Here is a 25,751-nt window from a genome sequence, read left to right as displayed (position 1 = left end):
TCAGATAAAAGGGGAAGTGCAAACTGTGCATAATACATTGGATAAAATGAACAACAGCCTAAATCTAACATAACAAAGTTGAACATTGCTTTAAACTCACTAAACAGAATTATAGCAGAATCCACATACACCATGACATCCTAAAGTGACTGTTACCACATCTACCTGTTTGTCAGTGCCAAAGTTATAACTGTAAGTACCCCATTGTGCATCCACACCATGGACACAGGTACCCCACCTGTGGACACAGCAAACTCTCAGAGGAGCCAAACTGTTGACTCAGACAACTGATGCTGGAGCAAAACTATTGGCTGTGGAGCCAGACTTTCTAAAACTTTAGGCCATACCAAGGTCTGCTTCTGTAAACTTTATATCACATCACAAAACCAGCTGTAATAAACATGTTGTTTTGTAAATGATACAGTGTGACAGTGTGACATAATGAAATGACTAAACAGATAGTTATGGCCATACAGCACTGACTTGGCATGCTGCTTTCAGGGATCACTTAGCTATTAAGTACAGAAAGATCAGTGTAGCATCTTGAACATAAACATGTATTTGGAAACATAGGGACATTGTAAATTGAAATGAACATTTAATTCTTGTTATAATCAGATCCTCTGATACCTGTCAACCTGTAAAATGTTTGAAAAAAAAATATTCATAATGATCAAATATATTTGAATCTAAAACTAAGATTGCACATTGTCAGATATGAGAGTGGTCAGACCCATTGAGTAATACCTTGAGGTTACTGTGGCTGAAATGATGCCTGCGATATCAGCAACACTATACACAATGTACTTAGCATGTACATTTCGAATCAATGTTCAAGTTTCAGGAAACTGTTAAATTTATCTCAACATCAGTGTTCAAAAATCTCAGTCAAAGTAAAGTTAGTCTCAGTGTATTTCCTTACACTCCACCACTGAGTTTAACAAAACCTAGTAGAAGGCCGTGTCAGGTAATCTTTGAGCGACAAATGGCCGTCCAATAAAACGCGAGACGGTTAAATAAATTTAACCAATCAGACAACGACTACTATTTAGCGATTGGAGGGTCTTTCAAACTATTGAAGTCACTGACACAGATCTCTCCACAAACAAAAATTCGCATATAACACAGTTATTTGACCTGCAGTATATACGCGTTGGGTTTTCTGTTGACATGGTTACCATTAGCTAATATGTCCGCAATATAACATCCTTGAATATTGCCAAAAACGAAATTTTCAGCGACTGTTTACTCTCCGTTGTCATGGTTGTATGTATGCCATGTGCATCACCCGGAAGCGAGCGTACGCTAAATAGCATTCGGAATCGTTCGGGTACGAACCTTTTCCAGATAAAAAGTTCAGAAGGTATGTGCGAATGTGCACTTTCGCGATTTGGTAAGCTGTGTTCTGATTGGTCAGTCTCAAAGTTTACCTGATGCGACCTCCCATAAGATTTTGTTAGACTCGGTAGTGGAGTGTGACGAAAAGCACTGAGGATAAGTTTAGACTGCAAAAATCTAGTAATGATCAACAGTGCATCATACATAGCATCACACTCAATATGTATAACATTCAAACTGACCATTATTGTTTTGTCCTTAACAAACATGATCTTCTTCAAATGTAACAGCTTTTTCATTGCAACATGGATCAAATACTACTCAAAACTTTTGAAGGAACACAGATGTTCTTTAACTCCTTTGAGTAGTATATTATGAAAAGGTACCATGACACCAAATGTATCACTTGTATTATATCATGAAAGGGACAGAGATACCATAAGTACCAGGATTTGAACAGAGTCAAGAACTAAGCACCAGAGCTAGTGCTTCATATAAAAAATTAAGTACCATAATAGATATAACATCATGACTGGGTGCACTGTTCCAGCACTACAGGGTACGTGAGTGGGTGATACATCAGGTGACACATGATACGAGAGGTTACAAGGGTCAGTAACAAAGACACACCTGGTACAGCCAATCTGACAGCTGTCCGTTCATAATAAATACATACAATTTTGTTCTGAAAATAAGGACCATGATTTATCTCTGTGTAGGACACCACACATACACTTCAGATCAAGCGGGAACTTTCTGATCCGATCAGTAAACATACACTTATAGAGTACACGCGTCATGTAAATATGTACATAGAAATATTAATGAAGCAAGGTTATCAATTAAAAATGTTAGACCACACTTTTTAAAACTTGCTTAAGCATCTCTTGACAGTAGATTTGGCTGAAAAGGAGACATTTTCTTCTGAATTTCCACCTTTAATCCCATTGATAAGCCAATGGCATACTGCACTTAAAAATACTTTCTGAACGAGAAAAGTTCAGTATTAATTGTGGATCAATATCAAATAACGAAACTCTAGCAAACTACCCTTTTTAGCAGTAGCTTCTCATTTCTTCCAACTAACTTGTAGAGGATGAAAAAAATATCAAAGAAATCTGACATGATCTTTTAAAATTTTATTCTTTGTGACCTACCTGCATTTCAGCACCTATCAATAAAAAGTCAAAAGAAAGTACAAAAAAATATATGTAGTATTGTATTACATTCAAATGCTTCACTTTTCTGAATAAGAAACATCAGCATGAATCAACTGGCTAAGAGTGAGAGAGAGAGTAGTTTTATGCCACTTGTAGCAATACTCTAGCAGTTACACAGCCGGGGACACCAGAAACAGGCTTCACACATTGTGCCCCTGTTGGGAATCAAGTTTTAACCACTAAACTACCCGAACGCTCCAACTGGCTAAAAGTGACTTTGAGATTCTGATTTACCGTAATACTTGAGACAGTATGATCTTTCTCACTGGGCCCTCTATGCTGTGGACAGGTTGTGACACCCTTGCACTGGAGGGAATATGCAAGACACTTACAGACATTGCAGCACCGTCCTTATAATATCATAATGCTGACTTCACATAGATAACAAGCAGTCTCCTTAAAGGGACAAAAATAGTGGGAAAGGGACTGATCTTACAGTAAAAAAAAAATTTCTACCATGATTTGAGTCCTTTATGTCTAGTCCATGTAACTGAACTCTAACATCTGTGTATTGGTGTGTTTGAACAAGGAAGACTTCATGCAAGTTTTGAATCAGTGCAATCAACAAACATTGCCGTTACTATTCCGTATACACCAGCCACGAATAAAATGCCCATTCACCAATCCATTTGATTCCAAAGATAAAGTTTCAGCTACAACTATGAAGGTAAATAGAGAAGATAGTAAACAAAGATATTATGAGAGTTCAGTTTATCAGATCAAAAAGTTCCCATAGCTATGTACATTGCCAGTCACACATTTCCCAGAGATACTTATTCGATATGACCGAAGGTTAGATGACTTGTTGCCTCTTCTTCTTGGCATCAATAGCTTCTAATATAGGCTGTCGTTTAGCCTGGTAGCGAGCACGGAGCTCGTCAATTTCTCTCTCCATCTCAGGGTCAAGGTCAGCTAGGCGTGCTTCCAGTTCTTCATATGCAAGGTTTCGTAGCTGCAATAAAAGTCAACACATGTGGGTGAGTCATGTCAAAATATATCTAAAACTTGGCTGTCATTTTGTTTCCAATAAACTTATTGAGATTCTTATTAATAAGGGATTTCTGTTTGATGCTGTGTCAGCAATATGGCAGATATTAAGTGCAACATTTGGACTCTTTTGACAGTTACAAGTTTTTGAATTTGAACTTATATCGGTTTGTTTTTTGTTTACACTGAAGAAATTGGATGACAGCCTGGAAACATAAAAAAATGGACCACATAATCCAGTGACTGGCATGAATAATGATCATGTATCAAGAAGTGCTACTCACAAACTCAAAGTCTCCATCCATGAATGATCTTTGGAAGTGGTGTGGTGGGGTGATCTGTTTTGGCTGGGCGGGTTGTAGGTGAGGTTGTGGAGCAGACGTTGGCTGTGGCGTGGAGCGCTGTCTCTCCTCTTGCTCCTTCCTTTCAAAATGGTCAAGATACGCTGGACGGTACTTCTCCTTCCCCGCAGTTGCTGTATCATGTCCTGGGAAGAGGCAGTCATCAAGCATCATGATCATGTCAGTAGAAAGTCACAATCATATCAGCAGTTACAATCATGTCAGCAGACAGTTACAATCATGTCAGCAGACAGTCACATGTAAGTCACAACACATCCTTCACTGAAACAAATGATCTATATAGATATTAACTTGTAGAAAACAGAGTGGAAACTAAACTGATTTCTCAAAAAGTGAAAAGGCTCTTTACGTGTGTGACAATAAATTTAGAATGGTGCATTGCCACAGATGTGTGGAGTGAGATCACAAAAAAGAAGGGATTGTAACTAAAAAGAAGAAGGGCTTGTGACCACAAAGAAAGCATTGTGTTCACAAAGGAAAAGGGATTGCGATAACAATAACCAGTAGGTGCTAGATGTTTCTCTTACTCTTCATTGTTCCATCGTCATCCTCGGTATCCTCGTTGATGACCATGGTGCCAAGCTCTGACTGTAACGTGTTGGCCTCGCTGTTGACGACCACTGTGCCGCTGTTGCTGCCAGGGACAAGTGTGTCTACAAAATACAACACAATATCCTTTGCCAGAGGGAACAACTGCATGAAGTCTTCAGCTATACCCCTTCTTATACCACAATGACTGCTGTGATATTGCTAAATACTGACAAAGGTGGTGGAAAGCATTAAAGACATCTAATAGGATTGGACCATCACACATGAGGCATCTTGCCTTCCTACTGATACAATAAACGACTAACTACCCCTTCTGACTTGCCTCAAAGTGATAATTGAAACTTTAAAGGGTTTTTAAAAAGCTTAAACCCTATGCATTTTTATTACATAATGTAATTTAAAGGAATATATAACACATCTGCACCATACATTTATGTAAAAATGTCCTAAAAATTATGAATATACACCAAAACGAAATCCATTTTAGCCCCGCTCACTCGTATGCATATTTGTATGTTTAGCAGTCTGCAGTCTGCTTCATACCCGAAAGTCAGCCTGATGTGTTTACATTTCAATAGTGTGGAGTTGAAAGTGATACAAAGTGCAATATTTTGAAAAAATCGTTGTTGTGGTTAGGTATTAGATAACTGGCAACTGCACTTCTAGTTTTGATGATCCACTTGTGTAAACAACACGGATGTACATTTCCTGAGAAATTCTTTTTGACAAGAAGGGCATAGATTGTTAACTGCTGTTGTGTGGATTTGTGAACCCCTCCATGCAATGTAACCTGTGTTCATTACATTGTTTAAAGAAGAGCTAAGAAAGAGACCTACCAACTGGCAAAACATGGAAATGAAAAGGTAAAACTGTATAAGGATGCTATGTATCTGACATTCCTTCGACATTCTAAACAAACATCAGAGGCCGAAATGTCAACTTTGGACAGAGACTGAGAGAGTTGCATTCTGGAAACGATGTTGGTTCCAGGTGAGAGTTTAAATGTAGTTGCTTTGGAGCAACATAAACATTCAAGTAGGTAGCAACATGAAGAAATAGTTGATGTAAAAGTATGTCATAATTACTGCTAAATGTCCTATTTTCGATCAGAGATATATACACCTGGAAATTAATCAAGCAACACCCCAATTTTTTCTATTGGAGCAACTTTGAAGTGTTCTGACAATCAAAATATGCCGGGTTGATATAGTTTGACACTTTTTTATTCAACAGACGATCTCTGACAAACAACTTAAAGGGAAAAAGTATCAAGACTTTGCTTTATTGCAACGAAATCCAAATTCTTAAAACTGTCTTAAATTCATAAAAAAATGGACACAATTTACTATTCATCCACAGACGTTGTTGTAAGGTGTATTAACACAAATGTCACATGGAAAGAAAGAACAGTCATCTGAGAGTCTGCACACCGACTTTCATCAATATCTAGTGTGTCCTCCCTGCGCACGCACCACCGATTCCAGACGCCTCCTCATTCCTTGGATGAGTCTCCGGATCTGATTCTGGGGGATCCTGTTCCACTCCTCATGCAGGGCAGCCGTCAATTCGTTGAGATTATGGACTGGTGGGTCTCTCTGCCTCACACGACGGCCAATAAAGTCCCACAAATGTTCAATGGGGTTGAGGTCAGGGCTCATGGCAGGCCATGGAATTCTGTCAATTGCATTTTGCCGCAAAAAATCATTTACAGCATGCGCCCTGTGAGGTCTAGCATTGTCGTCCATAGATATGGGTCTCGTTGCCAGAGGATGGTTCTCAAAATGAGGTACCACAGCCCTGTCAAGAACCTCCTGTTGGTAACGAACACCGTTAAGGTTGCCACGGATGGTAATGATATCCAACTTGCAGTTCATGGAAATGCACCCCCATACCATAACGGAACCTCCCCCAAAGGCCACAGTCTCCTGGATGTTCCGTGGAGCCATTGCTGTGTTCCTCTGCCTCCAGACCCGAGTACGACCGTCCACCATGTGCAGCAAGAACCGGCTCTCATCTGAGAAATGGACCTTCCTCCAAGAGGCAATGTTCCAGTGCAAACGGTCATTACACCAGGCCAGTCGGGCTGCCTTATGGGCTGGAGACAGTCTGGGTCGCTTGATTGGCCTCCTTGCCCGGTATCCTGCAGCTTTCAGACGATTCCGAACAGTCCTGTTCGAGATGGGTCTCCCTGGAAGCCACTCCTGTCTCAACCGAGAGCTCGAGTCGAAGGACCTGCGCCGTACAAGTCTCAGTAAAGCTCTGTCCTCCCGGACTGTGGTCTTCCTGGGTCTTCCTGGTCTAGGCAGGTCTTTAACTTCATTAGTGGCCCGGTATTTTTTCAAAAGTTTTGAAATTATGGAATGATGTCGTCCGATTTGAGTCCCGATTTGTCTTAGAGACATACCAGCATTCCTCATGCCGATTATTTGCCAACGAGTGGCCTCTGATAATTTCCTACGTGCCATGACATTGAAATGAATGAAAAACCGAATGCAATCGACAACCTGCGCTTGTAAACACCCCAGGGAAAAAGTGCATTTTTCGAAAGTTGAGGTTAAAGCAATGCACGTGCGCTGTGCAAGCTTCACGCGCGTCATATCAACCCATGAAAAGCTCATGCTGTATGTCAATACATCAAAATTGAATAATCAATCATCAAAATTACTTCGTTAAACTTTGTTAAGTTTTTATGTGTCTTTGAATTTGGTGTTGCTTAATTAATTTCCATATGTATATTTTTACCACCACTATAACTGCTATTCAGTTATCTATTTCCCTAGACGGGTGTGTTGAGTGTATGAAGGAATGGGGAGGGGTACAGGCGTGGACAAATAAGAACTTGCAACATATGGAGGTGGTGGTAAGAGAGAGCACGTAATTACTGAAAAGTAATTAATAATGAGTCATATCGATCAGGAACTTGTCCCCTTCAAATGGTTGAATAGGGGTGGGTGGGGTTGGGTTGGGGTGGGTGTTGAAACATGATTAAGATGTTGACACCCTCTCATTCTTTCCCTCTTAGAGGCAATGTACAATAAATTTAATTTATGCACTGGCATAAAACTTTATTTATGAACCCCACTGAAAAATAATCATGGCAGCTGTATCTACAGGTAACATTTAACCCGCTTCCAAAAATAGGAAATTGGGGAAATATGGTCATTCAGATAATGTACTTTTTCGGTGGGTTTTGTATTTGTAAATGTAAATATGATACGTTAATTTTTTTTTTAGGATGTACATAGCAGTATTTCACTTCACTGAAACAGCCTAAACGCCACAGCAGTGACCGAGGCTGGGGAACCCAAGATGGCAATTACTTACCCCTAAAGCTAAACCAAGAGGCCTAGTCAGTGAACAAGAAACCAACATGTTGTAAATATAATTCTGATTATCAACAATTTTGCTTCTTTGTTCCCTCTGGTACACTCCAGTTTGAAAAAAGATCTAGTACTGCATGCTTTCTCCAACTAATGAGGCAACACTAAATCTTGTTTGGAAAAACACTTGTTTTTAATCTTCATTTATATTTTTCCTCTCCGCATTTGTTAAGACAAAAATACTTACGTTATTTCTGCATTTTTCAAAGAAAATTATTATTATGGTAGCCAAAACAAAATTTCTTGAAATTGTCTTACAAAATGCCTCTAACTGTATGTAAAGATATATTCAGAGTTTTCAGGATTTCCTACTCAGGGCCATTCTCGAGAAGAAACATGTTTCCTTTCTACAGCCTTGCAGTTGCAGGACACAACAGGCTAAATTTCTAGGATATTCTGCCAGACACTGTCATTTATAACTAGTAAACAGGAACTGGGGAATTCACTGACATCAAGACATAAAATGAAATCAGGTGTGTGTGTCTAGGGTGTGAAGTGAAACCAATTGTGCCGGATGTCATAAGGTCTATATTATTCCTGTTTCAATCCTGTCACTTGTTCAGATGGTAAATGTTTTCAAATTGCAGTCACCACTGTGTCAGATGTTACTGGAGAGTGATCTTGTTTTCTTAGGCTTATATGAGTCCATCCAGTTAATATACAAGCAACCTTCGCCTTCATGATGTTGGTGTACACACTGTATTCATTATTTTGTCATACACAGTTTGTATGTAAATGAATTATTTGCTATAATTTTTGTGTGCTTGTTTCTTGATTTAATTGGTGGTCCTTCTTTGGGACTGATCGCACTTTACACATTACTACTAGAACACAATGAAGATGTCTTTTCCACTAGCTAACAGTTGAAGAGAATGAAGAAGTACTGTGAGGATTTGCCAGAATATACTGCACTTATACTTCTTTACTACATCTATTAAGGACGCTATAGGATTTTATCATTTTACATTTCATGTATATTTTGCAGATATGCACTGATATAAAATCTCTACTTACTACGAAAACATACACTAACGAATTTAGGATACTCCTCTACATTACAGTAAAGAGATCCAACTTGTCGACTTATGTAATGATGCAGATTATCACCATGCCAAAACTTTTACGGATTAATTTTATCAGAAAAAGCAGATTTTGAAAAAAAATCTTAACTTCCTTAAAAACCTTAAAATCATGAACCAGGAACGTAGTTATTTCAGTGTTTACCTTCCCGGTGTATACTGGCTGTATAGTCTTGATCGGACATTGATGTTATCATGACTGCAAATTTTTCCGTGACAGCTGAAGTATTAATTCTGCATCTGATTGGTTTTCAACATATGATAGGCAAGTGGCTTGCATACCAGTTTGCAGTAGTCTATTCAAAACGTAGATCTAATCAAGATCAGGATCATCCCACTGCTGTAAGTTGTAAACTGGTTGAATTGTCGTAAATATTCATGTCAGTCTTGCCACTAGAAATACTTTCAAATTGAAAAGGTTGTATGTATGTGGTATTATCTGTATCCAGTATGTCATCCAAATCCAGGTCTTACTTCCTGGATTGATTTATTTGCTAAACCACAAGCAGAGCTCAGTTAGCCAACACGCTTGGTACCCCTGTATTTTCTGACATGAATGACATCACGCGCCCACATGACTGCCCACCTCATTATCTTGCGAAATGGCGAAATGCTTTCGAGGGACTTGTGTTTTAGATTTGCCACAGAAGCTGTATAATGAATATTACTGTTTACAACTGTACTTTGTGCATATTTTATGTACCTTGGTGTACATTAATACTGAATTTAAACAGTGTGTAGAGACACTTTTAAAAATCCTTTAAGGTGAACAGCTTGCATACAAATAAATGATTGCTCTGTGCATTGAAAATTGTCAACAAATTATAAAAATTGTCTGTAGATTTGGCAATTATGTCACAATGCTGTCCTCGTTAAGACAAATCTTAGCTACTTATGACTAAAACATTGATAATGAAAGACCTAACCTTGAAGCTACCTTAGGCCTATAACAACATTTTCTACACACACATATCATAGCTTAACTCTTGTGTGACAGGGGTAAAACTGCTGTCAAAAAACTTGCAGCTGTACCAGTTTCTCTCTGAGCCTTCATGGTTCCATCAACATCCTCTGTCTTCTTCACCATTGTTCCATCTGTTTCGTCCTCATCCCCCTGGCAAATACAAGCCACACAGTTACATCTTGTGAGTTCTACAATTACACTTAGTCATCTCTATACAATGTCACATCTAGACAGTTCTAGATAGTCATACCTGGAGAGCTCTATTAATGTCAATCTATACAGTTTTCAACTAGATTACATGGATCTACTCAAATTTTACAATTTGTATATGACCTACCTTGCCCATAGCAAAACAAATACAACTAAGAGAGGCACCTCAGTATTCTACAAATTACCTCCCTTTAATTCACACCCTCCAACTCCATGCACAGTGTGAGAGTACATGGTCTGCATAAGAGGTCATATTTAATCACTGAAGGAATTAACAACCACATTCTCCAATGGAAAGCGCTAAACACTAGTTTCAGTTCTTGTTCTGTAGTGTTTCTGAGTAAGTTTCTTCTTCAGTTTTAGTCATGGAGGAGTTCAGGAGACATGCGTGGGAAACCCCTGAGGAACCCCAAGGAGACTACAAGCTACATGTTTTGGACTTACTGAATCATCCCCATTGAGCGTCACCATGGAATGAGCATCTTGTATCTCCTTGGCTTCCTGAATCATCTTCTGAAGAACCTCACAAGACTTGGACTGCTTGATGAAATCATGCTAAAACAGAGAAGGGTGTAGGAAACAATATCTTTCATGTACTACATCACTGAGACAGTAGTGGGTCTGATATGACTTCAGATGAACAAGGCTTGCTATCAGCAGTGATCATTCTATCAGTACGAGGGACATTCAGTCAGTGTGCAATGCACTGTCATGCTTATCAGTTTCCTGTTAACTGCATACTATAAGAAGAATTCAGCGTGAGACAAGTCCTACATTATGAGTATAAGTGACTTCCTGAGATGGGAGTTACTTCTATATCTGACCATGGCCATGCTGCATGTCGCACAAAGATGTGGTATTTGTATAAAAAATGAAACAAGGGCAGTCACTGATACTTCATGTTATAGAATGACATGAAAGAAAAGGTTCAATGATAAATCATACCAAATTAGGATGAAAATGAAGGAAATTTCAACATCGATTGGGTTTTGAATTTGAATATATCCTATGTCTTACTTTTTAGAAAAGTAAATTGAACATTTTCTGAAAGCTTATTCATCACAGAAGTCACGACATATATGTAGTGTTTGAGGCACACAAATGAACAGTTGTTTGAGACTGCTTTGAAACATGTCTACTTGATTTAACTATAGGAAGTAAGGTGAAATGAAGGGGAGGTAACCTATGACAGACTGAATTGTTCAACCAAAACATCTGTCATGGAACATAGCTAATATATACAATCTGATATATACACATGTCATTTGAGGTCTTTCCCTGTTGTATCAAATCATAACTAGCTTCCTACATGCCTGAATGGTTCACGTTTTCTCACACTCACATTCACATTATGAAGAGACAAGCAGTACCAGCTTAGTCCTAAAAAGTCATCATGCTATCAATTCTATGAAGTATATGTTCCTCTAGTTGCTATGCTGCAGAACAAACATTTGAGAAGACCAAAGGGAGATAATCCATCACATACCTGTAAAAGTTCTGATGCTGTGATTCTGCTTTCAGGATTTTTCACCAGACACTTCGAGACAAAGTCAATAAACTCAGGGCTCCATTTGTCTGGGTTCCTGAAGGATGGCGGAGGCTTGGTGGGAATCATGAAGATCGCCTGTAATCAATACCACAGTCCATACACTTGTATTTACTTCCTCCGATATCACCACCCAAACAGTAGCAGTGCACACATGGTACAGACGTGTCCTTGTTACACTGAACCTTCAAATGGCATCTTACCAAGGCATGTTCTAAACTACATTTTGCAAAATACTACATACTGTTTAAAGCTACTTTTACACATGAACTGATGGATTGTAAAACCAATTCGTAACATTGAAAAGATTATTGTCATGCATTCAATAAATGATGAACTTAGTGAAAATAGGTGATTTCTTTATAAAGCTTTACACCAAAATGCAGCTGTTCACATGCACAATATTTGCACATGCTCTTCAGAAATCTGAAGCATAAACCTCTAGGAATTCACCTGCTAAGGTTTGCAGTTGGTTCCCCAAAGTTAGTGGTAAAATTCATCTTCAGTAATTTGAAGCATGAACCTCAAGCAATTCACATGCTAAGGTTTCCAGTTGGTTTCCCCAAGTTAGTGGTGAAATTCATCTCCGATGTAACCATATATGCATCCATAACATATAGTAAGTGCTTTTAGTGAGTCTAAACTTTTGATGGGTGGTATATTTATCATAGACATGGTATACTGTATTACTGAGAGGGAATACTCCACAGACCAGCCAGTCTCTGGTTTCAGTCAAGTAGCTGAATTTGTCTAGAGGCTAAATTCACAGAGAGCAGTCTAGTCACACAACCATGTTCAAATTGACAGGTGTTCTCAAGACAAGGCTGGAAACATTTGCCTACCCTCATTGGATGAATGTCTCCGTATGGTGGCTTCCCCTCGGCCATCTCCAGGGCAGTGATACCTGGAAACATACACACAGATATACGCACACTTCCTTTACCACACCTTTACCACTTCATACACTGCAGTACATAGATCACAAAAACATGATCAGCATGGTGAATATTGCGGATTCATATAGTTTCAGCTTAAGAAGGACATCTGATGCACGTGAACATGTACTTTATATGTTATTAGCAGCTGTTTTCCTTTCGTACTTGGCTAAAACATATGTCTGATCTATGGACAAGCTTTCATTACATATATTTCCACTTACTAGACAGATGGATTAAATATTTTATATCTTGTGAGATAAGAGCTATATAATATGTTAACATGTGCAAGGCTGTGAAATCCATCATACTTCAAACAAACTACTATTGGAGTTCCACAGATGGTCTCACTTGTGTGGTGAGAACTAACTCACCTAAACTCCATATATCTGCTACACAGTCATAACCTATCTCCTGAATGACCTCTGGTGCCATCCAATAGGGTGTCCCAATCACTGTGTTCCTTTTGGCCATTGTGTCCTGAAAGTATAGATCTGGATGGTGACACGTCTCACACACAGATCATACTACAGCTTACACATCATCAGCATCAACTCCAGGAAATGTTTAAAGGTCCCATGCAACGTAGAACAGATTCTGATACCTTTCAGTCTGCACTTACAGAAACAAATCATAAAAAATGCCAATTCAACCCATAAAGTAGAGAAAAAAAATGCGTTGAAAAGAAGCCAGCGAAATCGGAGTTGAAAAATTCACTAATTTTCTCCCAATGCTGTGGGAAAAAGTGGTTTCAACAGCTGTGCTGTGCCGAAATGCATGTGCAGTGAGTAGTTTCACAGAGCTTGAAACACTATGCCTGCCCGGCGTATGAGCAGATGTCTAATCTTGGTTGAGTACATAAACAGGTATATAATCTACTTATTACATATTAAACATGTTGATTGTGATAAGCAGCCTTGTCACAAAGAAAATTAAATGTCTGGTTTATTGACACCTTTATGTCTGCCTGCCTGTCTGCAATGCACAGCTTCAATTACTGATCATTTGCAATTTGAAATGAACACCTATCAGGATCATAAGCCATAAACAAAGAGCCAGCAAGTGTATTTGCAAATGAACCAGTGGCCAATGACAAAGCAAGTTACACATGAGTGCACATCCACCGGCCCTGACTAGGTTCAGTATCACGGCTGCTTTGTTTTGAGGGAGGTAAACCCAAATACAGTGGACGCTGGGAAAACCAGCATCTACCCAATCTGGCAAGTTGTTAACACCTGCATAAAATCTCAGCCCCGTCCGTGGCATGTACATTTATCATCGGCTCTACAATCCTGCATATTGTCTAAATCAAAATATTTCTTCAGTCCCCATGAGTGCTGGTTTAGACAGCTTCCACTGTACAAAATATTGTACTTTTGATTTGCGATTATACCGTTATAATTTTGTTATTTTTTCTTCACAATCACCACTGCATTTTATATATAATGAACTTGATTTTTTTGTTACATGTGACCTTTAATAGAAGTGTCCGCTGAAATTGGGACCGGTCCCTATGGAAGAAAGTTGATTCTCTTTCCTGTCCTGACAAGTTAGAAAATCAATCAATGGACTATGACATGTTAGTCTTTTATATAGTGTTTCTCTTGGGAATATTTCAACTGTAAGACATCAGCCTGTAATTACAATAGTTGGACCAGACAATCCTGTAATGAGCAGAGACATAATCTGATGACATGCATCAACAATGGATATGACCACCTGATCCCATCTGTAGCCTCCTAAGACAAGCATGGGTGCTGAAGAGCAGTTTGGGTAGACCTACATGAATCTACACTTGTCTCTTGACATGCTCTATGTTAGAAGTAGAGGATTCTTGTTATCATGATTCCCTGCACACAATCATATCCATATTGTTTTATATGGGATTACACTTTCTCAGCACAGATTCAGATGGGGCCTGTATCCCATTTAGGATTCCAACATACACTCTGAGAGCGAAGAGCCTAATTGCCAGCATACAAAGACTATAATCACATAGTGATTACTCACTGTGAGTTGTCCAGCTACGCCGAAGTCAGCCAGTTTAGCATGGCCCTCCGTGTTGAGCAGGATGTTGCCTGCCTTGATGTCTCGATGTATCTTCCTCCGGGAGTGCAGGTACTCCAGTCCCTTCAGTGTGTACTCCAGGATGGTGGCTATCTCCTCCTCATTCAGCTGCACACAACATCATCACTCATTTATGCTTGTTTGCTACATAATCTATTTAGGTTTGTTTCTTGTAACACATAACAGAGCAATATTCCATATTATTTCGTATTATGAAAGTAATTCTAACAGCACAGGACAGTCCTGAGAAAGATATTCTCACCAGTCCACCATGTCTGGGTACAATGACAAACTATCAGACCACCAGATTCTTTATCCAGATCATGTCCTCGGGAATAATGTGTGAGTGAGTGCATTTACTTTTGTGCTGCTCTCAGCAATATTCCAAAAATATATAATGGCAGGGGCCACCAGAAATGGGCTTTACTTGTTTTACCCATGTGGGGAATCAAACAAGTGCTTGTAATGTCGTCACATTCAACCATCTAATACCCAAAGATATCAGTAGTATCTAATACACAGCTTGTAAACTGTGTATATTGGACATGACTGAACAAGACAGTCAGCAGCATGTAAAAGTCACTTTGTATTGTGAGTGTCGAATGTACAACTTGTAAACTGCCACATCTGACTGACTGACTGACTGACTTTACTGACTGTCTGTCTGTCTGTCTGTCTGTCTGTAGGTAGGTAGGTAGGTAGGTAGGTAGGTAGGTAGGTAGGTAGGTAGGTAGGTAGGTAGGTAGGTAGGTAGGTAGGTAGGTAGGTAGATAGGTACGTATGTATTCACGGATGCACTCACTCATGGACATAGTGTGATCCCTGATCTGCACTCTAGAATTATGTTTGTTTAGGTAGTAATGAATAGTATGGCAGCAACTGCCATCTTGAAAGGACAGTATGATATAAAACCACATGAAGATACAAGAGTCATGGACACAAGGGCTGCTTTAAATAATTTTCTAACCTATTCATGAGCAACTTCACTAAACTTCAGTACTTTTTCAGAATACATGTCCCCGTGCTATGTCCTGAAATGGCTATGCTAAATACAGGTTCCACTACACTACATAAATATCACATGCTCCCAGTGTGAGGACCGTATGGAAATAACTCAAACGGACAGAGGCCTGTGACAGCTGTGATTGGATGAAATAGTGTAAGATGTTTATGTGTTTTAAAAGCACATCCATCCAGTAAATAAAACTGACCACAATTTCAAGTATTCACTGCTGTCATTTTTTATCACCTTGACTTATGCTTATGTGTGCAACGATATTTTCAAGTACGTGACATTTGGTGTGGAATGATGGGTTGATGTGTTCCGTTTCCTGTGCTGTGAAAAACAGCTGGACAAGTTGGACAGAATTTGTGTTTTATTGTAGTTTAAAGGTCAGACTGTAACCCTGTGTACATGGCTTGGCTGTTGATAGCCTGGATATTTTTTTAAAAAATATAAGGTTACTATAGAAGTCTATGGAAAAACATTTGGTGTTGTGTAACCTGTAAGATCACCAAAACATAGCAAGGGAAGTAACTCTGGAATACTTTTAATATTTTATGTCACATCTTTCCACGGAGATTATCTCACTGCTTCACAGATTTTTGGGTAATTTCAGCAGTTTCTGTGAAAACCTATTCAACACAGTTTGTAACAAACTGAAAAGCACAGAACAACTGTGCAGAAACTTAATTTAAGACACAGATTTCTGAACTCTTCCAGTCAGTGTATAAAAATAAAGTTCTTCAAACATCTTTTTAGAAAATATAAGCCCATTGAGAAGCAGCTTGAAGATAAGAAAGACTGAAGAACACCATTCCAATATACCCTACCTGAAGGTGTGGATTATCAGTATGAGTCTCAGATGTTTCAGTTAATGTGAACATAGAGAGTTTGGTTGTACACTGCTTTTCAAACGAGGGTACACCAGAAATAGGCTTGATGTTGTGTACTTATGGTGTGATGGGTGTCTTTGATACTTGAGCTACCCTCCCAACATGGGCTTAGTTCTTATTCCATGGACATACTCAGTATGATATGGTTGTTTAGTCAATTTTTCAAAAACAACTTGTGGACACCATGTGACATGGATTGTCACAGCATACTGAACAAATAAACAGCAATTACAAGGAACTAGCAACAATAGCTGAAGTGCAGGAAACTGAAAACGTTCAAGTTGTGTGATAGCACATATGCTCCCCTGATTGCAGAGCCTTGTGTAAGGCTGAATACTGTCTTATAACACTGTACATTGCTATGACAGCCCTCAGCCCTGTGCAAGATTATATAAGTTGCATGATTCTCTCAAGGGTAATACGGCCTGAGGTATGCCTTTATGTAGTAGTGTTACCAGAGCTGGTAGGCTGACTCTGCTACAATCAGCAATATTCAATCCATACGGTGGTGGTCTGGAAATAATCCAGTCTGGACAAGACAATCTAATGATTAACATCATGAGCACTGATCCACGCAATTGGGATATGATGACATAAGTCAACTACATCAGCGAGCCTAACCACCAGATCCCATTAATCATGTCTTAAAACATTTCAGGAAGGAAACTCAGTTCCAAACACTGTGACAAGCAGTGATGAGAGCGACTACTACCAAGGCTACTTACTGTTTTATTCCGCAACCTCATTATGTCAGAAACAGATCCTGCTCCACAATATTCCATGACGATCTGGTTGAGAGAACACACAATCAGATAATTGTAACATGAATGTCACATGACCTGCTCGATGGCATTAACATACAAAAAACTGTAGTCGGGGATTTCCTTATGTCCACAGTGTTTCCATCACCTCTATATTGAAATATTTCATACCGGTAAGCAGTGTATCACTGTTTCATCTGAAGTAAAAGAATTTTTCATGTGTCAGTGGACTAATCAAAAGAGTAAATGATACCTGACACTGACAAAGTTTCCAGCTAGGATTTTGAGTACAAACAGAAATGCCTTGAAAAAGCTTTGATCTTCTTGAAGTAATTAATATCCACAAACATTAATCCTTCTGCCTCAACTCTGAGCTAGGTGAATTAAAATGCTCCTCTTCGACCGAGGGCAGAAGCTGACAATTAACACCTGACTACATACCCATAGGTCCGTGTTTTTGAAGTAGCTGCCGTAGTACTTGACGATGAAGGGGCTGTCACACTGCTGCATGATGGAGATCTCCTTGATGATCTCCTGGAGGTCAGTGTCAACCGGGACCTGCTTGATAGCGAGGACCTGGCCCGATTCCTTGTGCAGGGACTTGAACACACTGCCATAGGACCTGGGAGCAGGTGGGTAGAACAGCATGCACATTATACACTGGACAAATGGCCTTGACACATTTGACACATACCCTAGGCTGGTCAGATACATGCCCTGACGTGGTTGGACACATTATATGTAAACATATACATATAACCTAAGCTTGTCAGTTAACTTACATGCCCTGAGATGGTTGGACACACTCTTTGTATACACTGGACACATACCCTAGACTGGTCAGACACATATCCCTGACATGGTTGGACACATTCTACGTATACACTGGACACATACCCTAGACTGGTCAGACACATTCCTTGACAAAGCTGGACAAATTCTACGTATACACTGGACACATACCCTAGACTGGTCAGACACATTCCTTGACAAAGCTGGACAAATTCTACGTATACACTGGACACATACCCTAGACTGGTCAGACACATTCCTTGACACAGCTGGACACATTCTACATATACACTGGACACATACCCTAGACTGGTCACACACATTCCTTGACACAGCTGGACAAATTCTACGTATACACTGGACACATACCCTAGACTGGTCACACACATTCCTTGACACAGCTGGACACATTCTACGTATACACTGGACACATACCCTAGACTGGTCACACACATTCCTTGACACAGCTGGACACATTCTACGTATACACTGGACACATAAGCTTTTACCCTCATGACATTCCCTTCTTGGTATGAAACATGGAACAACTTGTCTTAATGAGTTTAGTTCTAAGCCGCTTATAGCAATATTCCAGCAATATTCCAGCAATATCACAGCGGGGGACACCAGGAATACGCTTCACACTTTGTACCCATGCAGGGAATCTCACCTGGGTCATTGTCATGATAAGCAATCACTTTATCCAGTAGGCTTCCCCACGCCCCAAACTTGTCTGACCCATACCTGTCACTGAATATGTCTGACACAAGACAGATGTGTAGTCTAGCCTAGGCACGTTAGGCATACACATGACCCTGACATAAGACTGTTATCATGTCCATATCTCAGGTACAAGAGACACACGACTAACACATCAGACCCTGGTCTCAGGCAGACTGTTATCACATCACATGTCTCACGTACAAAAGACACACGACTAACACATCAGACCCTGGTCTCAGACAGACTGTTATCACATCACATGTCTCACGTACAAAAGACACACAACTAACATATCAGACCCTGGTCTCAGACACATCAAAAGCTTAACCTAAACATATCTGACACATCAGACACATATCAGTACTACCAGGTCTTTAGCACAGAAGACATGCAGGACACATGGCCATGAGATTTGATATCACATTCATGACAGATATCAGACAAATCCCAAATGCCCCAGACACATCAGCCATGTTTTGTCTTTGCCTGAAACTTGTCTCTGATAATAAAGTATCAGACACGTTCCCGACCTCACATATATCAACCAATATCCCCGTCAAAAGTGAAACTTGACAAATAAATAAAAATGTTTGGTCTATTTTTAATGCTCAAACACTCTTGAAGGAAATATTTCTAGAATGAATCCTGTTCACATATGAAACTGCAGAATAAAAATTCATGATACACAGGAAGATCATACAGGAATGATTGTTTCTTATGTACACAGCTTAAGACATCAAGGCTACAGTGGTTGAGAATATATGAAAAAACATATTACATGTATTCAGAATATTCTTATGCCACTGCAACAGAATGGAACATGGTGAGCTTGATCCAATACAACCAGTGATACAGTGAAACACTAACAAGTCTTCTCCACCCTTGTAGATGTTTTACATGTTTTAGACCACTCTCAGCAATGTCACCATTAGAAAAAATAGGCTTCCAAGTTCCAACATTGTACCCATCAAACCGTTTGACACATTGACCACTCAGTCAACCACAGTTCCCACCCTTGGAATAATGTCTGAGAACTATTTGAGGATAGAAATTGTCTGAGGTTCACTTAGGCAATGTAATGAATGTGTGACACCACATTGATAGGTGACTTATACAAGAATGATAGCACAGAACTCCGGATAAGCTTCTGGCCATGTGGGCATAATATCTATACATTTGAATCTAACTTCTAAGTGGATATTTCTATTTTGAGGTGGGTATCGATAGTTTTAGATACGAACTAGTTTTCTTTTTTAATAAAACTTGTTCCCATCGTGTTGTTTCACTTCCATGCCACGAATAGCTAAAGTTACAAGTTCATTCAAAATATCACTAGCAACTGATTCTGATTGTGAAACACAGTACTTGACTATTGATTCATCTAGCTGTCCTCTAATGAAGCAGGTTTCTGTTTGTAAAGCATCAGAAACTAAATATTTTACTTTCAGAGTGTTTAAGCTTTCTAAAACACTTATTCACCATTATCAATTTGTTTGCAAACAAAAAACAGCTATCTGACTGGTCGCTATTTATAGATGTGCCAATATGTGAAGGGTTGAACCATGACTGGTATTCTATATCTGTTGCACAATTTTATGAATGCTTAGAAGCTTTTCAATCATGAAATTTAGAGGTGGAAAAACTTTACGTTTGATAGGCTTGAATTGATACGATATGTAACATGACCTTGATGTATTAGGTAAATATGCATTGTTATTTTGACACACTGTAAATGTAAATATTTAGGTTTTTTTTCATATGCTGGCATTTATTTTGCTTGCAGTCAACTTTTCTATTTTATGCAAATATGCAGCTTATCTAGAGCTCTGATAGCAAACAGGCCAAGGCTACAGTTCACGTCGGGCCTTATTGAAATCCCTAAAGTTGATGTATAATGTAAGTGACCCCCTGCATGTCATGTACAAAAACAATGACCACCTACTCCCTCCCTCTCAAATGAAAAAATAAAATATAAAAATAAATTAAATGAAATAAAAAAAAAAAATCAAAGATACATGTAAATGCATACAAAGCTGATAACATTCCGTGCCTGCCCAGAATAAAACAGGTGATCTACATCCCCAGCCATAGATTATCTGTGGTCCCTAACACTGCTCATATTGTCAATAACAATGCCTTTGAGAACTGATACATGTCTATAATGGGTTGGTAGACCAAAGGGAATTGTAAGGAGCCTTGCAGACATGTAAATGTATCTGAAGAGCATCAGGGTATGTGTCATGTCAATGTTAGGTGATCGTAAAAACTAAACATAAACATGATAGACATAAACATAAGAATACAGGAATTGTTTAAAAAACATGGCTTCAGATAGGAAGAAAACTATTATCAGATTATTTGAGATAAAAGTATCAATAAGTTACACAAACTGTTCTTGTTTGAAAATGTGATGAGATTTGAAACATATATTATTAAAGTTGATGCATACTGAAAACTGGTGAGAATGAAATATAGAGATTTAACGGAATATAAAATAACACACTGCTAACAAACATGGGTGGATGACAGCCACTGAGATCACATGCAACTCATTTATTCTATGATTCAGAATACACCAGCATAATAATCATCATGGTTAACAGAAGATAACAATATATCACACAACATGCTTTACAAGAATGATGTACAGTAGAATATGGATTCCTAAACAGGTAATTGTGCGTGTTGGCACCACTAAGCAGACATAGGCTGACAGCGCTTTGTTGGTTAACAGTTCACTCAGCAATGTTTCAGCTATAACCTCTAGAATCATATATGGACCAGACAATTATCTACACCATCTGTGTATGTTGATATTTCAATTATCAACAAAGTCACCTATGGTGACTAAAGCTGACCACCAGATCCACCTTGTCATCTCTCACAACCAGTGTTGGTCACGTGCGACCTGTTCTGCTCCGTTACTTTATTCTACTGTGGATCAAGTTCCAAAACACACAGATCCTACACAAAGTTTCCACAAATCAAAAACAATAAAAACACTTACCTCATGTAAAATATTAAAGTTAAAAATAAACTGACAAAAGAGTGAGAAACAAAGCAAGCAAACAAGCAGAGCAATGATATGTGTTTAAATGAAGACATCTAGAATTACAAAAAAAAAAAAAAAAAAATGGTGAGAGGAAGGAAAGTCAGCTGATGATAAGCAGAACTGTTGAACTACAATTAACCCTACCCTTACTGTAACATGACAGTTTACATCCAAAATGATCACCTTCCTTGTAACTTGTTGGTTTTGCAAGTGGAAAACGAAGTATTGATGAGGTGGTTTAGCCAACAGTTATGGCTGTATTATTTTAATCATCAAGGAAGACACATATGGCACAATACGAAACTGATGATTTAAATGATATTTCATATAATGATGATTTCAAAGAGTGTGCACTAAACCACGAGAGAGGGAATTGGGTTTTATACTGTTTTAGCAATATTCCAGCAATATCACAGCGGAGGACACCAGGCATTTGCTTCATACATTGTACCCATGTGAGGAATCGAACATGGGTCTTTGGTGTGACCAGTGACTGCTTCTACTACTGGGCTACCCCACTGTCATAACATGGTGAAACATTGTGTCAGGTAAAACTTAGATGACTTATTATAACCCTCAGGAAAATGAACAATGGCACATAAACAGAAGAAGCAATTTGGTTATTGTTTTATGAACAAAATTACATGGAGTTGTTAACAAACAGAGCAATTGCAACTTCACAAGAAAACACTATGCTGACTGAACATGCGAATATAGCTAAGCATTTCATTCTCAAAAGTCATGTTTGAAAATTATCTGAAAATATGGTTATGGTATTTTTCTTTTTAGAAGATTGGTTAAACCATATTAACATATATTAGTCCTTGTGAAAAGTTACCAGATTTTGTCTGGTCAAAATTGGTTTTGGTTTTGACAAACTTATTTAGAGAATGTTTCAAGTCCTCTCTGTCTTGAAGCTTACCCTTCTCCCAGCTTGCCCAAAATGTCCAACACCTCTTCAGGCGGCCTGGTTAGGCTTTCTTCACTTAATCGGTTTAAGTGTGCACTACATTAAACAGAGAGGTCAGACAGCAGAGGAACAGCATGCAACAGCTCAGTTCTGACATCAGAACTTGTCACAATCACAACAATCCTGTCAACAAAACTCACACACCATCTAAAATTCCCCAATTTCCCAATTTGCAACACATTGGTGATAGAAATTCCACTTTAAACTCCACCATCAATATTTATTACAAAACAGACTTCTGTTGGTTTAAAAAAATCAAAACTGTTTTCTGTTCGTATCCGACACTCAAGTACTTCCTCATGTAATATATCCATGACAATGGTCTTGGTGATCTGTCAGTTGCTATGGTTACTGTGAGTGTAAATTTCTGACAGGACTGTTCTGAGCCTAACTAAAGGCAGAGAAGCGCATTAGGTGAATGTATCTTGTAATATGATCATCAGCAACACTGAAGACGTTTCATCATTCAAACAAACAAGCACTTTCATGTGCAATTTATAATATTTTTATAGTTGCAAACTTAAACAAACACTTCTGTATTACAATAGTCAGTGTTATCGGATCATCACATGGTATGATACATTTCATGTGCACTCTCCACTGCAGTAAGATCCAGGAAATGGGGTCGTGAACATTGTGAACATATCTAACAACTCTTGTTCAGTCAATTTAATATGGCAATGAAACTGATTAAAACAGAAACAAACATGTTTGCAGATTTTGAAGTAGAATAATACTTGCAAAATATCTGAGAATACAAGGACATGACTGATACAAGAAGTGATGCATCCATATATTCACGATGTCCACAGTCAATCAATGCAGGGCATTCTACTCTAGATTTAGATGATGCAGGCCACATTCCCGGAGAGCACATCAAAAATCTTGTCCTTACCCCCTTCCAATTTTACAAATAAGATCAAACACTTCATCTGGCTGGCGGGCAAGTGTTTCTTCACTTAATTTCACTAACTCGCTGAATAGAAAAAGACATGTTAAAACAAACAATTAAAGGAAACAAATTTGTTCAATGATTAATGTCAGAAAAATACACAATTTATACATGACAGTGTCCGAAATTTAAGAGTTTGTGGTTTGGTCTCTGTGCTGCTTGAGATAATACTCAACAGTGTTTCAAAGCAGGTATCCCTCAGCACTCAATGATTCATACTGGTATAATGACTATGAACTATGTCCTATGATCTTTGTAACACTGCGCATGTGCCACCAGAATTAGTATTAAAGGCCAGAAAACACAATGTTCAGAACTTCAGACAAATTTTAACACAAAGGTAAAACCCCTTATGGGCAAGGGTCCAGAAATATAAGAATGATATGATCACATAATTTAGCCAGAGTCATAGTCCTTTTCATTGGCAAATTATCCAGGTCACTTGAACATGAAATTGCTGTATCTCCTTATTAAGTTGTTATTGATATTATGGTTACCATGGTCACAAGACTATAAACATGATGCATGAGCATGATAAAGTACCTTACCTTTTAGTATTGTCATCATGGTCATGTGACATGACCACACTTTAATCACATTCTGCCTACAGTTTCATTACACAATGATATGTTCTGCTTGTTCTTAAATTGTAGGTTGTGGACAATGTGAACAATAGCCTATTAGGAATCTCTCTGTGACTTCCATTAATTCTGAAGGATCTGCAAAGCATTTTACTTCTCAGACTGACTTCAAATCACAAACTGGAAAAAAGTTACGATTTTTATTTTTACAGAATTACCTGTCCTGTTTCTGCTCAAAGCATCAGTTTGTTATTTTCCATCCAGAATTATTAAGGAAAGTTCAGTGAGAAAAGTGCTTCAGCACAACTTGCTCAGTGTTTTTCCAGTAAATAATAAGACTAGCATCAAGGTTATTACTAATATCAGTGGAGAATACCAGACAGTACTGTCAGAAGGAGTTTTATTTAACCCAGGTTTCCATATTGCAGACTGTCTGCACATGTAGAGGAAGCTGACAGGTAGAGATAGGTAAAATACTAACAGGGAATCCAGCTGGGTTTTTTTATGAGTTATACACAACCTTAGATGAAGATGTTTTCTTGGATATGCATCGGTTCAACAATGCCGTATGCAGTAACCATTCAAATGATCGTGTGTTGATTATTAATCATTGACATATTGCAATGTCTGCATGTCTGTCACTCCAAAACCATCACAATGTTGTCATAACTTTCTGTGAATGCATACAATAACTGGAGGCTTGACTGCAAGCAGAAACTAATATGAAGATAAACTAAGAACTTCAAGGGCACCAACATACTTTCACAATGACTCTTGCAGCGGACTATGGTCAAAAGTATGGATATCACAACTGAAAATGTGTGAGCCAGATGAACAACCTAATTGAAAAGGCCCTGTGATGCAATGTGCAGTATTCAGTATCCTGTCAACTGACCAGGCGTTCTAAGCTTGATCAAGGCCATGCTTACGTTCAGAGTTAAGAATATTTAGACTTTATTATATGAACTAATAATATTTCAACAGCAAAAGGGAAATGAACGATGACAACTATAAATGTTTTAATATTTTGTGGTCTAGAAGTTGACAGGGGAGGGCGAAAACAAGATCCTCGTACAGTTCACAGATCTATTTTAAAACATCCGTCCGTATATACATCACATAGCTTCTAACTAACTCAAGTTACCTTTGATTCGACATTTTCGATATGTCATATCACAATCTTGATTACTTGGTCAATCTTATCACGATCGGCAAGACATCTTGAACAAAAGTATGGCACTTCCGTTTCTGTCCGGAAATAACATGTGTGTTCGGTACATTCCGTTATTTCATACCGCAATATTATTGAAAGAAAATACGATAATTCTAAGATAGAATGAAATAAAACTTATTATCAGGTTTTATGAATTATTCAAACCGAAAATTA

At 38.5% G+C, this 25,751-nt stretch overlaps 1 protein-coding gene across 1 annotated transcript; it reads right to left on the bottom strand.

Annotated features, from left to right (window-relative positions):
- Window positions 1-605: 605 nt before the first annotated feature.
- LOC137277562 (serine/threonine-protein kinase 3-like) lies at window positions 606-25,629 on the bottom strand. Its single transcript, XM_067809354.1, has 13 exons — window positions 25,509-25,629; window positions 23,727-23,807; window positions 17,736-17,916; window positions 17,259-17,321; window positions 14,581-14,745; window positions 12,945-13,050; window positions 12,478-12,539; window positions 11,576-11,713; window positions 10,534-10,644; window positions 9,948-10,029; window positions 4,435-4,560; window positions 3,830-4,032; window positions 606-3,510 (listed from the first exon to the last, which is right to left on the bottom strand). Exons 1-13 carry the CDS (start codon window positions 25,520-25,522, stop codon window positions 3,352-3,354), a joined length of 1,491 nt encoding a protein of 496 aa, XP_067665455.1. The 5' UTR covers window positions 25,523-25,629; the 3' UTR covers window positions 606-3,351.
- Between the last annotated feature and the right edge of the window lie 122 nt (window positions 25,630-25,751).

This window comes from Haliotis asinina, chromosome 3, assembly GCF_037392515.1.
Source record: "Haliotis asinina isolate JCU_RB_2024 chromosome 3, JCU_Hal_asi_v2, whole genome shotgun sequence".
NCBI lineage: Eukaryota > Metazoa > Mollusca > Gastropoda > Lepetellida > Haliotidae > Haliotis > Haliotis asinina.
The sequence above is the reverse complement of the archived record's forward strand: the minus strand, read 5'-3'. Positions and strand labels throughout refer to the sequence as shown.

Bases quoted from the DNA above. Each gene is read 5' to 3' on its own strand.
- LOC137277562 (XM_067809354.1), bottom strand. The intron at 10,030-10,533 runs GTAAGTCCAAAA...TGTATTTGCCAG, and splicing joins CGCTCAATGGGGATGATTCA to GGGGATGAGGACGAAACAGA. The intron at 4,561-9,947 runs GTACAGCTGCAA...TGTATTTTGTAG, and splicing joins GAAGGCTCAGAGAGAAACTG to ACACACTTGTCCCTGGCAGC.